At 42.8% G+C, this 18,026-nt stretch overlaps 1 protein-coding gene across 1 annotated transcript in view; it reads left to right on the forward strand.

Moving 5' to 3' along the window:
• Positions 1–18,026, forward strand: part of FBLN5 (fibulin 5) — a 74,069-nt gene that overhangs the window by 33,519 nt on the left and 22,524 nt on the right. Inside the window, 4 exon segments of the mRNA XM_070753602.1 lie at positions 7,345–7,467; positions 11,447–11,563; positions 14,690–14,752; positions 14,755–14,808. Of these exon segments, the coding sequence (XP_070609703.1) occupies positions 7,345–7,467; positions 11,447–11,563; positions 14,690–14,752; positions 14,755–14,808 (357 nt within the window).

Consider the following 18,026-nt stretch of genomic DNA (forward strand, 5'->3'; position numbering starts at 1 on the left):
GGCACACATGGCCATTACTTTCTAATTTGACCCATCAGACAAATTATTTATAAAAGACAAACTGAAAAAGTTGATAAACCATATACAGTAATACCTCATGATACGAACTTAATTGGTGCAAGGAGGAGGTTCGTAAGACGAAAGGTTCGTAAGACGAAACATTGTTTCCCATAGGAAACAATGTAAAGTCTATTAATCCATGCGACAACAAAAAAAAACCCGCAAAAAAACGCTGCCGCCCGGCTGTCACTTTTAAAACAGGGGGGGCAGCAGCTGCCACAGCCGCCGGCTTCCCCGCCGCTCGCCCGCCCAGGATGCTGACCTGCTACCTCGCGGGGAAGCCGGGCAAGAGCGATCTTCTGCCGGCCATGGGTGAGCGGCGGGGAGTCGCCCATGGCCGGCAGAAGATCGCTCTTGCCCGGCTTCCCCGCGAGGCTTCCCCCCTCCTCGCCCACCGCCCGCCCGTCCAGAATGCTGACCTGATGCCTCGCGGGGAAGCCGGGCAAGAGCGATCTTCTGCCGGTCATGGGCGAGCGGCGGGGAGTCGCCCATGGCCGGCAGAAGATCGCTCTTGCCCGACTTCACCGTGAGGCATCAGGTCAGCAAGAGCGATCTTCTGCCGGCCATGGGCGACTCCCCGCCGCTCGCCCATGGCCGGCAGAAGATCGCTCTTGCCCGGCTTCCCCGCGAGGCTTCCCCCTCCCCACCGCCACCGCCCGCTGGCTGCGAGCGCTCTGCCAGGCGGCCAAGAAGCATTCAGGGCGAAGTGACGTGGAGGAATGGGGAGCTGAAACCGGGCGGTTTCAGCTTTCCATCCCTTCACGTCACTTCGCCGCTAAATCGTGTGGCAGCAAACATGCTTTGGGGTTTTGGCTGGGGGGGAGGGAGTTAGGAAGGTCCTACTTCTCCCCCCAGCCAAAACCCCAAAGCCTGTTTACTGCCACACGATTTAGCCAGGACAGGAGCGAAGTTTGGGTTTGGCGTTTGGCTTCGGGAGATGGCTGGGAAGACGCGCGGCTCTTTTAAAAGGTCACAGCCGGGCTGGGGGGCTTCCCAGCAACCCCCCACAGCCCGTCTGTGACCTTTTAAAACGGCCACGCGGCTTCCCAGCCATCTCCCGAAGCCAAACGCCAAACCCAAACTTCTGCGTTTGGCGGCTGCTGGAAACCCCCCCAGCCCGGCTGTCACCTTTTAAAACAGCCGCGCGGCTTTCCAGCAGCCTTCAAACGCATTGTTCTCCGGACCCCGCCCGCTCAGCCTGGCTGCTGGATTCAAAGTGCTGGGGTGGGGGGGCTGTCGGGACAAGGAGCGAGGGGATGCGAAGGGGCGCGCGGCAGAGCTCCGGCGGAGGAGCCGCGCACAAAGGCCGAGGCGAGGCTGAGCAGGAGGCGAAGCCAACCAGCGAGGCGGTGGGCTGGGAGCCGCAGGCGAAAGGAGCTCGGGCATTGTTCTCCGGACCCCGCCCGCAGCCTGTAGAGGGAAAGGGCCACCGCGGGGCTGAGCGGGCGGGGTCCGGAGAACAATGCCTGGCGCCGCGCTCCGATGCCCAAGCTCCTTTCGCCTGCGGCTCCCAGCCCACCGCCTCGCTGGTTGGCTTCTCCTCCTGCTCAGCCTCGCCTCGGCCTTTGTGCGCGGCTTGTCCCGACAGCCCCCCCACCCCAGCACTTTGAATCCAGCAGCTTCTGCTGGATACGGGTGGTGGGTGGGACGAGCGGCGCGGAAGCCAGGGGCTTGGCAGCTCGCCCCGCCCATCGCCCGTATCCAGCAGAAGCGGCGGGATTCAAAGTGCTGGGGTGGGGGGTGTCCCGACAGCCCCCCACCCCAGCACTTTGAATCCAGCAGCTTCTCTTGGATACGGGCGGTGGGTGGGACGAGCGGCGCGGAAGCCAGGGGCTTGGCAGCTCGCCCCGCCCATCGCCCGTATCCAGCAGAAGCGGCGGGATTCAAAGTGCTGGGGTGGGGGGTGTCCCGACAGCCCCCCCACCCCAGCACTTTGAATCCAGCCGCTTCTGCTGGATACGGGCGGTGGGTGGGACGAGCGGCGCGGAAGCCAGGGGCTTGGCAGCTCGCCCCGCCCACCGCCCGTATCCAGCAGAAGCGGCGGGATTCAAAGTGCTGGGTGGGGGGTGTCCCAGACCTGCTGCCTTTTCCCGCACCCGCCGCCGGCCCGATCCTGCGCCTCCTGCTTCCCCCCCCAGCCAAAAATATAAAGGGGTCTCCGGAGGCAGACCGTCTTTGTGTTTTTCACTGGGAGGGGGGAGCAGGAGGACTTTCCTGACTCCCTCCCCCAGCACCGGACCTCCTGCCCTCCCTCCCAGCCAAAAACCCAAAGCGGCCTCCCGAACGTTTTCCATCTTACGAACCTGCCGCCGCCGCCGAGAAGCCCCGCCGCCTGGCTGTCACCTTTAAAACAGCCGGCGGGCTTCCCAGCAGCTTCCCGAAGCCGAACGCCAAACCCGAACTTCCGGCTTCGGCTTCCGGGAAGACCCCTGGCTGTTTTAAAAGGTGACAGCTGGGCTGCGGGGCTTCCCAGCAGCCTCCCGAACGCTGAACCCGGAAGTTCGGGTTTGGCGTTCGTAAGACGAAAAAAGTTCGTAAGAAGAGGCAAAAATTTTCTGAACCCCGGGTTCGTATCTTGGGTTGTTCGTAAGACGAGGGGTTCATATCTTGAGGTACCACTGTATTTCAGGGATGTTCCCAGTTCAAGGCCCTGGCAGCAGATTGGTGGGTTGCATTAAACCAGTGTTTTTCAACTAGTGTGTTTTTCAACATGGTCAGGTGTGCCGCGAAGAAGGAATCTCAGGTTCTGGTCTCACAACCTTTTCCTGAGAGAGAGAGAGAGAGAGAAAGAGAGTGTGAGAGAGAAAGAAAGAGTGAGAGAAAGAGAGAAAGAAAGCAAGAAAAAGAAAAGATAGAGAGAAATAGCGAGAAAGAAAGAGTGAGAGAGAGAAAGAGAGAGAGAGAAAGCAAGAGAGAGAGAAAGAGTGAGAGAGAAAGCAAGAGTGAGAGAGAAAGCAAGCAAGAGAGAGATAGAAAGAAAGCAAGAGAGAGAGAGAAAAAAGGAGAGGAAGGGAGAGAGAGAGAGAGAGAAATGAGCAAAGAGGGGAGGAAAAAAGAGAAATGAGGAAATGATTGAGACAGAGAATGAGAGGAAAGAGAGAGAAACAAAAGAGAGAAAGAAAGAGAAGTGACTCTTGATTTAAAACATATGATAAAAAGCACCCAAAAAATAAGAGAGAAACCCCCCCAGCCCTCACCTGTTTTTGGAAATGGTTCAAGAGTATGTATACACACACACACACACACACACAAGAGGGGGAGGAGACAGGGATGGAAAAAGAGAGGAGAGTGTCTTAGAGTGTCGTTTTGTGTCCTTTTGGTTGGTGGTGTGCCCCAGGATTTTGTAAATGTAAAAAATGTGCCGCGGCTCAAAAAAGGTTGAAAATCACTGCATTAAACTAAGCAATTGAATCTGGAAGTTGTGTTTGCATAATACTCTCTGGTCCATTTACTTTGCTAATAGTCTTCCAAAGAAGAAAAAGATGCCAAAGAATGTCCTTGGAATACTTGTGTGTATGACTTCTCTCTTTCTCTCTCTGAATTTTATTTGATTTGATATTGTTTGGGTTTTGTATATCTAGCCTCCTATAGTCAATAATGCCTACACTGTTTTTTCTAGAACAGTTGTGTTTGCTTTTCCCCCTATTATATCTTTTTTTATTTCAACTCAATCCTAATTTGACCTCAAGTTAAATATGGACTACAGAAGACAGAAATGGGCTCAGGTTCTGGTTCTGAATGGTGACTCTCACTAATAGTGGTAGTCCTCGACCTACATCCACAATTGAGCCCAAATTTTTTTGTTGCTAAGTGAAACATTTGTTAAGTGAATTCTGCTCCATTTTATGACCTTTCTTGCTACAACCTTTCAAGGGAATCAACTCAGTTGTTAAAAAAGTAACACGGTTGTTAAGTGAATCTGATTTCCCCCTTGACTTTGCTTGTCAGAAGGTTGCAAAAGGGGATCACGTGACCCTGGGGCACTACAACCTTCATAAATGTGAATCAGTTCCCAAGTGTCTGACTATTGGTCATGTGACCATGGCAGTGCTTCACTGATTGTAAGGGTGAAAAATGCTCATAAGTCGCTTTTTTCAGTGCCATTGTAATTTTGTGATCAGCCCATGCATTGGGCAATATTTCTATATTTGTAATGTCATTTATTAGTCCTACAGGCCATGTCTATTCTAGACGATGATTTGAAGGGGTGAGAGTAGAATGTATATTGCTTATTATTTGGGGGGAATTATCTCCAAACGTCTTTTATTTCTAATTCTGATTTCAATGTGTCAAATGTTGCTGGACGTTCCTTCCTCAGTTTGTGTTTTTGAAGGCTATTATAATCTTTATTTCTATCATTTATTGTGTTAAAGTTGCCTATTATTAGTATATTGTCTGTGGAGATTTCCTGTATTTTTTTGTGTAGGTTGGAAAAAAAGGAAGATTGACTGATTGATGGGGCATATATTGCAATTACTGTATTATTATTATTATTTCCATTTTGTACTTGAACTATCATAATTCTTGTAATTTTAAAAGGTCACTAAGTGAACTGTTATAAGCTGAGCACTATCTGTATTTACTCCTTTCCTCCTGACAACATTCAGTAGAATATATTCAATTTAGGGAATTAGGCAATTGACTGATAGAGATTTTCTCAGTGTTGGTGGTGTTAGTGATACTCCAGTTGTTTTGGGATTGTACTCAAGCACCTATTACTATTGGCATCATCTTTGCTTTCTTTTGCCACCGTTGTTCCATTTCTATTTGCAGGCCTTTATATTTTGTCCATTTTTTTCTTCTATTCTGTTGTCTTGAGGTTCTGTACTATCCACTATTCAGATTTCTTTGTCTTCATTATTAACAATTATTATTTAATATTATTATTTTATGCTGCTTTTTAAATATAAAATTCAAGGCATATGTAATTTTCTTTCCTTCTATTTTGCCCCTAACAATCTTCTGAGGTGGGTTGGACTCTTCCAACATTTTTAATGGCCTTTATATTCTGTATTTTACTATTCAGTCATTAATCACATGACTGAAATTAATGGTAATAATCATCATAATTGCCCCAGATTTAAGTCAGTCAAGTCTTAGCATAAAATTGTCACTGCAGTAGAAGCAGCACCAAAATAGAACTGTGTAAAATTGGCATCAAGTCAGGGAGGGAGTTCCTACTGTGGGGGTCTTCAAACTTGGCAACTTTAAGATGTGTGGACTTCAACTCCCAGCTATGCTGGCTGAAGAATTCTGGAAGTTGAAGTACACAAGTCTTAAAGTTACCAAGTTTGAAGACCTCTGTCCAGTAGTGGGTTCTAAAACCCTTTACTACCAGTTCACAATTACATGCATGGCACAGATGCATCCCAGGTGGGTAGGCAGAGCCTCCAACTGCAGGCATTACTGGTTCTTAGAACTGGGCCCAATTTGGAGCACCCACTGCTGCCTCTGTCCTGGTGGAACTTTGTCCCACCACCGTGGTGCTCATGAAACCATTTCCTCACAGTGCTGTCTGTTCATCCTATGAGATATGGCAAGAGAGGCATGCTTTGTGTCCTGTCTGTGAAACGATGTTACTTTTTCTTAAGATGGTAGGTTTGTGCTATGACTCACATCCTCTGGAACAATCTCTCTCTCCTAATTAGACTTGCCCCAACCATGTTGCCCTTTTGCAGGACACAAAAACCTGGCTTTATCATTATCGGAGTAGCTAGATCAGTATTTAGACTAGATTTGAGTTAATGTTAGTGTTCCAAATAGCATCCGAGAAATAAATCAGAGTCCAAGGCTTCACCTTTTTCAAAGTTCCAATTTATTAACAGGGCCGTGTTAACACAACTGGAGAAACCCTAATCTAAAATTACAAGGATATCTCTAACCGGGTTAGAGTCCATTTCCTTGCATCTCCTCCCACAAGCCTATCACATGAACCAAACTGATTCTGCCAGTGTATCCTGCAACTCCCAGAAGCTTCCTTCCAGATGCTGAACAAAGGCTGACCTTGAGAACCTAAAAGGAATGTGTCATGGCATGCAGCCAACACTTCCCCCCCCCAAGTTCCCACAGCAAGAAACATTCCAAAAGATGGTCCTGTATAGTTGGTTATGAGTTTTCTCAACTGCTATTTTTATGTTGTTTCTGTTTTGGTTATGTTTCATTGTTTATATTCTGTTTTGATTGTATTTTAATTGTGAGCCACAAAGAATCATGTATAGTGGACCAGAACACCTCCGGAACCACCTTCTACCACACGAATCCCAGCAGCCGATAAGGTCCCACAGAGTTGGCCTTCTCCAGGTCCCGTCAACCAAACAATGTCGTTTGGCGGGCCCCAGCGGAAGACCCTTCTCTGTGGTGGCCCCGGCCCTCTGGAATCAACTCCCCCGGAGATTAGAACGGCCCCCACCCTCCTTGTCTTTAGCAAGTTACTCAAGACCCACCTATATTGCCAGGCATGGGGAATTAAGACATCTCCCCAAGGCTTTCTTATATTTTATGTTTGGTATGTATGTGTTGTATGGTTTTTAAATTGTTGGGGTTTTTTTAATGTAATTTTATTATTAGATTTGTTCCATTGTTATACTGTTTTTATTGTTGTTGTGAGCCGCCCCGAGTCTTCGGAGAAAGGCGGCATACAAATCTAATAAATTGAATTGAATTGAATTGAATATGAGAAGGGCAGCCCATACATTTTTACAGTATCATCATCACCATTACCATTTCCCCCCACTGATGACGAAGATTCTCCCTAAATTCTCATTAACTTTCTTTTCTTTGCAACTGTTAAACCACAGTACTTCTACACTCAGTTTCCTAAATAATGCTGAAGAATGATTTTGCAGCAGCCCTTACCATCCCTTGGGCTTTCTTCCCTGTAAAAACAAATGTAATGAAACAAGGACAGAAACAGGATGCTGGATGCTGAGTTGGTATGAATTCAGAAATGTTGTTTTCCAGGAATTGGACCCGTCAATGTAATACGAGAAATTAGGAACATTTCCTGACATTGAATCAACTTGATAAGAGACAGAGTATCTGGTGGGTGGAGTACTGTCAATGATTTTGATCCATTCAGATCTTGGCAAGTGAGTGAATTATCTCCAATGCCTTGGAGGCATTCTTAAAGCAACTCCAAATTTATTTTGGCATTCCTTTTGATTTATTTAGTTACATGAATCTTTTTATACTGTACCATAGGGACGGGACCCAGAATTTAAAATAAATGTGGTTTTCCTTCTAAAAATTATTCTAACTAATCCTAAATTATTCCCTGCATTGCAGATGTCGATGAATGCGCAACTGAAGCACATCAGTGCAACCCTACCCAAATCTGCATCAACACTGAAGGAGGATACACTTGTTCCTGCACTGAAGGATACTGGCTTTTAGAAGGCCAATGCTTAGGTAGGTTACAATGGGATCGGCTTCTCTTAGAAACTGCTGTCTGCAATGTCTACCCTATTCCCAGAGGGTGACACGCCCCTTCCAAACCTCTACTAAAGGCTAAGGATAATTGGAGGAAAGAAGGGGGAAGTTAACATTACAAGTGGAGTTGAGAAAAGTAGTTTTATGATTTCTTTTCAATACTGGTAGTCCACATTTAGTAACCAAAATTGGGACTAACTACTTCACCATAAAGGGAAATCGTGACTGTGCTTATCTTATTTCAGCTTTTTTTTATTACAAGCCTGCAAAATCGTGGGTTTTTTTCATCACTGTAATAACTGTAAATGGTGGCTCAGTGGGGCAATTGCAAAATGAGGACTACCTGTCATGACTTGAGAACTTCTTGAGAGTGTTTTTTTTGTTGCTATTACTATTGAATGTCCCTCTCCAGATTCTGTCCCTATTCCAAAGGATATAAACGGCATCAACATATTTTTGTCTCTTGCTTAGTGTGGAAAACATTCCTTTTACTTATTTAGTTACACAATACCAGCACATAGCCAAATTATGGTGTTACATTGGCAAACAGTACTGTCACATTCATGACATGTTTATCAATCGATGAGATCATGAATTCCAATTATAAAGAGGATTTTTTTTACAAATGTTATATGAAACGGCATGAAATTTGGGTGATCTTTTAAGAAACCCCAAACACACATGAGCTAGGTCAATCATTATCAAAGGAATAAGCTAGCTGAAACACTAGGAAAGTTCTATAATGGATTCTTTGCTTTGAATGCATTGCTTTTGTTGGCTGTGATTGGTTTTTCCAGCCTTTTAGGTCTGCTTTGAACTTTTGCAGTGGTCTAAGTTCCAGCTGATTTCATCAGATGGTGAAATACATTAGTACATTCTAACAACCTTACAGGGAACATCAGATAGCTGGCTTCTCTCCCTTCAGAATTATTTCCTGCCACATACCACTGCTCATCATATAGTTCTGATGATTAGACTGTGTATTTGTCTATTTATCCATTTGTCTATTATCTATTTTGCATCTCTCTCTCTATCTCTCTGTCTCTCTGTCTCTCTCATCTATGAATGAGCAAGACATTTCTTTTCATTCCTTTCTCTGCTGCATCATGCTTTTAAATGGCAAGGCATTGTGATTATTCTATTCTTTCTACTGAATGAAACAAAAATCTTTAGAATACTCCACTTATTGTTTTCCTTTATATTGGTGCCAAATCTTGGTGCTTTTAAGTAAGCACTTCACTGAAATTGATATTGGTCAATTGCCCTGCTACACAGATTGCTGGAGGTGGATTCCTATATGCACCATGTAAAAATATGATAGGTCTCCCTTTTTGCCATCCTGAAGCTTCCATATCCAAGGTATTTGCTACTGGTTTGGGTGCACATGACACTTCTGTGCATGTGCAGAAGCATCCTGGGTGAGTGGGTGGAGTGTCCCAGGTGAGTGGGCAGTGTGTCCCACCTCCGTCACTACAAATTCTTTGAACTGGGTCAAACCGGGTATCTATGAGACCGCCTTCTGCCGCACGAATCCCAGCGACCGGTTAGGTCCCACAGAGTGGGCCTTCTCCGGGTCCCGTCAACAAAACAATGTTGTTTGGCGGGCCCCAGGGGAAGAGCCTTCTCTGTGGCGGTCCCGGCCCTCTGGAACCAACTCCCCCTGGAGATTAGAATTGCCCCCACCCTCCTCGCCTTTCGTAAGCTCCTTAAGACCCACCTCTGCCATCAGGCATGGGGGAACTGAGATATTCTTTCCCCCTAGGCCTTTACAATTTATGCATTGTATGTTTGTTTGTTTGTATGTATGTTTGGTTTTACAAATAAGGGTTTTTTTTAACTGTTTTAGTATTGGATTTACATGCTGTTTTGTACTACTGTTGTTAGCCGCCCCGAGTCTATGGAGAGGGGCGGCATACAAATCCAATAAATAATAAAATAATAATAAACCGGGAGCAAACCACTGCTGGAGAGGGGGAGTCAATCTCAGAGATATGAAGAAGGCAAAAGTATATTTTACTTACTTACTTACTTACTTACTTACTTACTTACTTACTTACTTACTTATTTATTAGATTTCTATTCCGCCCTTCTCGAGGTGACTCAGATTACCTATTAGGTGTTTACTTCATCCTTACTTTCCATCAAAGTAAGATATTATATTTCCTTTTTAGAGAGAATTAAGAAGGTGTAGAGCAACATTTACACAGGGCTTTGGCTAACTAAATTCTGGACTTTTTTTTGGTCCTGTCCAGAGGTGGATTCCAGCCAGTTTGAACTGGTTCTATTGAATTGCTAGCGGGAATTTCCCTCCGTTCCCCGAACTGGCAGTGATAGTCAGCAGGACATGCCTCCAAACTGGCTATCTCAATGGCGCCATCAGTGGCGCCATCTTTGTTTCTTCTTCTATGCACATGGAGAAGCTTTTTATTATTATTATTATTATGTGCACACCCAGAGTCCATGTGGTCTATGAGGAAGCGAACCGGCGGCGAGATTAGCCAGACTGGCCGTGTCCTGTCTTTTTCTTTTTTAACATTACGAGAAATCATTCATTGATTTGGGCTATCAACATACTGCTGATACTCAGTTTTATATCTCTACCTCAGGCCAAGCAGGAGATGTACTGGAATCGCTATTCTGGGCCTGAACTTTGTGTGTGTGTGTGTATATTTGGGGGGGAGGTTTAAATAGGATGGTACAGACCTAAATAAATCCCACCTACTTTCTGTTTATTTAAGAAAATCTCAGACTCCAGAACTCTTCCTTCTTTAGTTCTGGACAGTGTTTTACTCTCTTATAGGATCAAGTCTGCAACTTGGGACCTCCTCTTGACTTGAGGCTATTGCTGCAACATCAGTTAGAAGCCATGGCGAGGAAGGATTGACTAGTACACCACTTGAACCCTTTTCTGGATACAAAATTCTAGTAGCTCATGACCGTATCATTTCACACTGACATGTGACTGTGATATTTTATGGTAGAAACTTGAACTCCTAGTCCCAGGTTGATAAATAGTCAACTTCCAGCCTTATACTTGATCCAAGTATAGCAATACATTCCATTCTGAGGGGGGGGGGGATACCTCTATTTGAAAGAAAAATACATCATGACTTCTTTACAGGAAATAGAGGAAAAAAATTTTCTAGTATTGTCTTCTGTTGACTGCCAAAATAACTGAGGTGCTGGGAAAGGAAGACCACAAATATAATCAGAGATTTTTCCATGAAAAACTGTTGAAATCATCCAAAAGGCACTCTTGGAATAGAGTAATGGACTTTGAAATTATTGGCCAAATAAACACAGTCTAAGATGCAACCAATTGTAAAACTAGAGAAATAGCAGTGTCAGAATTAAATTAAGGGAGTGGGTAGGGAAATGATTAGGAAACAGAATTATTTTTCTTCTTTTTTTCTGGGATGACAAAGAAAAAAATCTGAAGTCTTACAATAGAATTGTTGACTTTATCAAGTAATGAATTTAGATTTGGGTATACTCTAGCATTCGGAGTCTTCGGAGAAGGGCAGCATACAAATCTAATTAATAACAACAATAATGATGATGTACAAATAAGAAATAAAGTAATCCTTTCTGGCTGCAGTGCCTATAAATACATCTGCTTTTTAAATTCTGAAATTATCTTATAAAGCAGGTGAAAATATTGCGATCTTGCTTGTTGAATTTTGAATCTTAAGTGTAGCTAATATAAGCATGAAAAAAAGAATGTTCAGTCAGTACTAATGTAGATGCCCATGTATTTAGATTATTTTATATAAAGTTCAAACAGAACAAAACAGATAGCATCTGAGATAGCATGCAATCTGGTAGATAGAACAATATAACTATTGATTATATCATAATTATTTAAGGTCTGTTAATAAATATTGTTAAGAGATATTGGCTTCTATTTTTTTATCCAATGTGGCAAATGGTTTAACTTCTAATTCAACTCTTTTACTAGACATAGATGAATGTCGCTATGGATACTGTCAGCAGCTATGTGCCAATGTACCTGGTTCCTATTCCTGTACCTGCAATCCAGGATTTGTACTGAATGAAGATGGAAGATCATGTCAAGGTATTGTGTGGAGGAGGGAAAAGGAAGTAAAAGCAGGAATTCATGTCAACATTCATAAAACATACTATCACACTAACAGAAAGCGCCAAGGAACCCTAATTTCAACCATGAGCTAGAAATATTCTTCTCCATCAGTATTCACATACTGTTTTCCTGAAAATAAGTCACCCCCGAAAGTAAGACATGGGAGACGTTTTGTAGAATTGCCTAATATTGCGCGGGCGGTGACTCACTCCCCGGCCCGGATTTGCTGCAGGGCCAGGGAGACACGGCCCTCGGCGCAGCCGTCATTTTGAATGCTGGGATCTCACGAGATTTCACGAGATCCCGGCCATTTTGGGTCATCAGGCGAGGCCAATGACGTTGTCGGGGGGCGGAGCCTGCCAGCCCTATAAAAGGGGCTGTGCAGGCTTTGAGCCTCCTTTTCACCCCAACGACGATGAGCAGCGAACACCCACCTGCCCTCCCTATCTTCCAGTGTGCCACTGTGGGTCACCCTTAGGGGGGCCGAATAGGAATTTTTGGCGGTCTCGGTATTTTCTGCTACCGTTTTTTCGCCTATTCCACACTGTGGTGACGGATAGGCAGTTAGGGGGAGCTTCGCCCCCTGTTTAGGCTGATTGGCTTATCTTTGGTCATTTGGGTAGGCAGGTTAGGGGCGGAAAACTGGGTGGTGTTTAGCAACTGCATGTTCTCCGTTGGGCATCTTTGGGGATGATTGACAGGTTCTCTCCAAAGGTCATGGTGCCTTTAGCTCGATCTGACCAATTGGGGGGAACCCGTCTTTGGGTCCCGCCCATCTCTATCCCCTTGTAGGGGTTAGACGTCGAGACCTCCCACATGCAGGTGTATGGCTGGGATCCAGGTGAGGGCGGGGCCCTTCACCTGGATCAGCATAGAGCTATGCCCATAAGTTGCCCCGGAAGTTTTTCTAACATCATTTTCCACCCTGGAAGTAATTGTTTGACCCTGCGGGTCCTTGTTAGGGTTTAGTTAAATTTATGCTAATTTAATGAATAAATTATGCAAATTTAATTAATAAAAATGACCCATTTTAAATCCAGCTCTCTGTGTCCGTGTCGTTACTCCGCCTCTGCTGCAAAAGGCATCCCCGAAAGTAAGATGTAGGAGATGTTTCATTTCGCAGCACTCCCGAACAGAACATATATAACACAGCTGTCCATAAATTGCATCCCAAAATGCTGCATCAATCAGATTTAAAACACATCCAACATGCAGCTGCATGTTTGGATGCATTTTTGCTGCAGCAGGATCGCACCCTACCATATACTGAAGTTTTAAATACGGTAGGGGGCAGTGTTCCCTCTAATATCCTGTTCCAAAGAACGATAGGCAACACCTATGCAGCCGTGCATCCAACAGGAAACTGCCGCAGCATTTTTCAAAGCAGTGCAGCCAGGATGTAGAGGGTGGGGAGGAAGGTAATGAGATGGCTCTGACAACAACGAGGCTTAACTTGGATGGCTGCTTCTGCTCTTGCTAGAGCCTATCCAGCAACGTCCCTCAACCGCCCGATGGGCAGCAGGCTGAACCAATCACTGCAAGAATGCGGCTCCTCCTCTACACAGAAAAAAAGCACTGAGAAAAGGGCCGGGAGGGTAGTTGGCCAAAGAGAGAACTGAACCCTCATATTCTCCTTCATTGAAAAAAAAAAGACATCCCCTGAAAATAAGACATAGCACATCTTTGGGAGCAAAAATTAATATAAGACACTGTCTTATTTTCGGGGAAACAGGGTAGCATTATGAATATATTTATCCCAGCAACTTTCTACCTTTTTGCTTTTTGAAAATATGTCATCAGAATAATGTAACTATTTTATAATTAGCAATATTAATACAGAATCATTCACAACAAACGAAGAATTAAATGCATTAAACTCCAGGTTTTATGTATATATTCACACTTACAGGCTGGAAAGGCCTAGAGATGAAATGACTAAAGTTTAATGGACATTGAAAGCCACTCCAACATGTATATTTATTGCTACCTTTTGCATGTTCCACATATATTCTTTATTCTTTTTCCTTTTGGAAAAAGAAACTCTCTGCGCAAGTAAAAATTTCATTCTGTATATAAAATAGTTATTAAGCAAGTTCAAAAATGGGTCATTGGTAATGAGCACTAAGGGAATATTTATTGGTAGAATTCCATTTTATGTCTTGAGCCATAGAATAGTTTTCAGGAGAATGAATTTGGCTTAAAGATAGAAAAAAATCTTATTTCAAACTGGCTATGTAATAAATGTTATGAACCATGGCAACTAATAAATATATGAAAATCAGAAGGAATTATATGCGAGACTTCTACTTTCCCATCTACGAGCACAGGGTTTCTGCTCATAAATGGGAGGACTCTCTGATTGGCCTGCATTCCCCAGGTCTAATACTACATAATTAGTAGTAATGTCTAATAGCATGTATAGTACTTAAACCACATTAATGGATGATTTATTGTACTTATTGTACATTCTTATTCATTCATGTTTCAATGTTTGTATTAATTTCTAATCTTATTTATGCATTCATGTTGTTAATGTTGAGAAAATTGAGAAAAAATATTTTACCCCAATCTATGTTTATCCTAAATGGACGTTTTGAAATATTTGTCCCTAAATGAGAGAAAGAAAAAAGAGTACCATCTCTTAAGAAGAGAGAGTAAGCAACTGATACACATGTGCCAGATTGTAATCTACATATACAATACACACACATCTTTATCAAAAGTTGGTTACTTTGATTAAAGTTGGTTATATTTGGCTAGCCAACAGGTGATCTAGAAGGCCAAGCAAAGTGGTCAAAGCTTGCTACATTGCTGAAGCTAGTCATATGTGGATTAATAGCAGATAAGAAACACAAATTCAGATCTCCTGTATGAAGATTAGAATATTGTATGTGATTATGTTGGAACAGAACAAAACAAAAATAAAGAGGGATCCTAAAACAAGAATCCTATGATTTTGAGGGTGGGAAGTAGTTATATTATTATTTTAAACATCTATGAGTAAGCTTGGATTGCAGTATTTATTGTAGATATTTTTTCAAAGTAAATATTAATTAAAGCTTGAGAAAGAACATTAATTTTCTAAGAACTGGCTATCCACAGATGTGAATGAATGTACAAGTAGCAACCCTTGTGTACAAAACTGTATCAACACCTATGGCTCATTCCTTGTCGTTGTGATCCTGGCTATGAGTTGGAGACCGATGGTATCAGCTGTACTGGTAAGTAGAAATTATTGTGGAGTATCTTGAGTTTGGGAGGAAATAAATCTTTTTTGGAGGGGGAGAATAAACATGTTTTCTCACTTAACATTGAAGATAGGAATTCTGAAAAGAAAATTAATTCTTATAATATTGAGAATAGTCTTGCAATAATTAGGAAACAATTAGTACCTTGATCACAGATATATACTGTATTCGCTGCTTAATCATTTCAAATAATTCCACAGTACACTACAATCTAATATTAGAAAAAGGAAACCAAACTTTGGAGACGAACGCACTGTGAAAGAAATTTGCAATTTACAATTGAGAATTGAATCAAATAGAAAATATATGTACCTAATAATAGTGGGGCAATTTGATGTAGTGGTTAAAGGCACTGGGCTTGAAACTGGAAAGCTGTGAATTCTTATCCAGTTGAGTGATCTTGGGCCAGTCATTTTCTCTTAGACCTAGGAAAAGGCATTGGCAAATCACTTCTGAACAACAGTGTCAAGAAAACTGAAGGGGATTTAACTATATAGTTGCCAGAAGTTTAGATGGTTTGAAAACACACACAAAGTAACTGTAAGCATATACAAAGATCACATTTTTTCTTCAGGTCTGAACACAATTTTATTTAATTCTAAAAATATTTCAGTTCTAAACATAAATTATAATGGCTCAGAAGTCTCCATTATTTTTATTTTATTTGTTATTGGGAGTAAGTAACAATATAATAATATTTCTATACATGATACTAGCAAGAAGAAAATAAGAAAATATTAGATATGAAATATTCATATACATGATAATAGTAAACTAATATAAAGAAACATTAGGACAGGGAATGGAAGCAGCTGGTGCACTTATGCATGCTCCTTTACTGACTTCTTAGGAATCGGGAGAGGTCAACAGTGGATAGTCTAAGGGTAAAGTTTTGGGAGTTAGGTGATGATACTACAGAGTCAGGTAGTGAGTTCCAGGCAGTCTTCGGAGAGGGGCGGCATACAAATCTAATAAATTAAATAAATAATTAAACAAACAAACAAACAAACAAACAAATAAATAAACACACAAACACACAAACACACAAACACACAAACACACAAACACACAAACACACAAACACACAAACACACAAACTACTTGGTTACTAAAGTCATATTTCTGGCAGTTGAGTTTGGAGTGGTTTACATTAAGTTTGAATCTGTTGTGTGCTTGTGTGTTGTGTTGTTATATGTTGTGTGCTCGTGTGTTGTGTTGTTATGGTTATGTATGTATAAAAATACAATTTGTAGTGTACCTGTTGGTGATTAGCACTGAACAATTCCTCCCTATAAACAGGACACTCTGACCATATGTCTGAGGACAGAGCACAAAGAAACAATAATGACCTTGGACCTGTGGCATTCAAAGCCATTCATACATCAGGGACATTCAGAACTGGACCTTTCCTTTATATCAGCACATTGATCGATTAACTCTATCCCTCTGGTGGGGTGGGGATGGGAGTTTAGGGAGGAATAAAAAAAAATTCTAAGCACAAAGGGGGATGCACCTCCAATAATCTCCTTCGCTGGTTGGTATAACCCAATACCGAGTTTTCGGAGAGGGGCGACATGCAAATCTAATTAATAATAATAATAATAATAATAATAATAATAATAATAATAATAATAATATATTTTTAAATTTTCATGCTTATTATTTGTATTTCATATTTCTGACTTCACATTCATCCCCAGTTTGAGGAATCAGATAACATTTTACATAACTGATGAAATGGATTGCAATTCATGTAACTCTATGCCATAGTCAATGTATTAATCTTATGCCCGGGATTATAGCTGTGCGTATTTTGTTCCACAAATGTTCTCAGTTACAGATTGCTTAGTTTTCAGCAATGATATTGAAATGCCACAAAAACCTTTAAAAATGACCACTTGAATCAATTAATTTGAGCTCACAATAGCAGGAAAAATTATATAAATATATTTGGGAAATTATGGTGGGGTTGTTTTGTATTTGTTTTCACATGAAACATTTGATTTAGTATGAAAATGACATACTGAAAAATCCATTGTGCCTGTTTAAATGAAAATGTCTACTCAAGTAATGCAAATTGAGGCAGGGTGGGAATTCTCTTTCTTTCAATGTAATATACCGTACGTAATTGTTAATTTTGCCTCCTGGAAGCTACAATACAAGAGTATGTGTAGAAAGTTATTTTTAAACCACTTCAGGATCCAGACCTAGAGAAGTACATCTAACTTTTCTTCATATTCCTATATTAGCATTTTTCCATGATGTTGCACTGAATCAAAAATGAGCACAACTCATTCTAAAGCCCTTCCGGTTCCGGTTGAGTAGCAGGAGGGAGGGAAGAGACTGCTGCTCCGCTGGACTACGGCATTAAGATCAAATATAGGGAAACTTTTCAGTTAATTTTGAAAAACAACAGATAGTTCAGAAGGATTAGACTCCCCCGTTTCAGAGGATCGTGTTACCTTGTGTCTCGGCAGTGCTTTTCTCTTTATTTCCTGCTGTGAGAAAGCTGGGAGCCCCGATCAGCTGGGGCTCGGAAAATGGCGATCGTGACCGAGCTGGCTTGATTCTGCCCTGAATCCACACTTTTTAAGAGCATTCTGCAGTGGAGTGAGCTGTATTGTTGCAATTACATTGAGGCTCAACCCGGGGGCTGGCAGAGATAAGAAGAGTGGGGGTTGCCGCCCAGCATTGACTCATACCGACACGGACAGAGGTGGAAAAGGAGAGGTGGAGAGGGACTGAGAAGGAGCGAGCAAGTGTGCGAATGTTCAGGGCAAGCATGCTGGGCCGACTGTGCACGGGCCGAGGAGGAAAGTAGATGGAGGAAAACGTCCCCCACAACAGCAGGATGTTCCCAAAAACAACGGGATCTACTGGATAGACGCTGGACGCCGAGTGGTTACATGGTGGGCACGCTCGGCGTCGGAGGGCTTTGCGATGGACATACTCGGTGCTGGAGTGCCTGGAAGAAGGAGGGCCTGCCATTATAGTGAACAAGGAGATTGTGAGAAAGAAACTGCCAGATTGAAATTGACAGTATGAAAACCTTGTGGCTGCTGGATGCTATAACTGAAGACCAGGAGATACAGAGATACCTCTCAAATAACAGCAGAGGTACTGGTAGACATTTGGGGCGACCCATGAGAGACCGGGGGTGTCGTGGAGGTGAGAAAGCTGATAACAACGAC

The sequence above is a fragment of the Erythrolamprus reginae genome, chromosome 1 (assembly GCF_031021105.1).
Source record: "Erythrolamprus reginae isolate rEryReg1 chromosome 1, rEryReg1.hap1, whole genome shotgun sequence".
Lineage (NCBI taxonomy): Eukaryota > Metazoa > Chordata > Lepidosauria > Squamata > Dipsadidae > Erythrolamprus > Erythrolamprus reginae.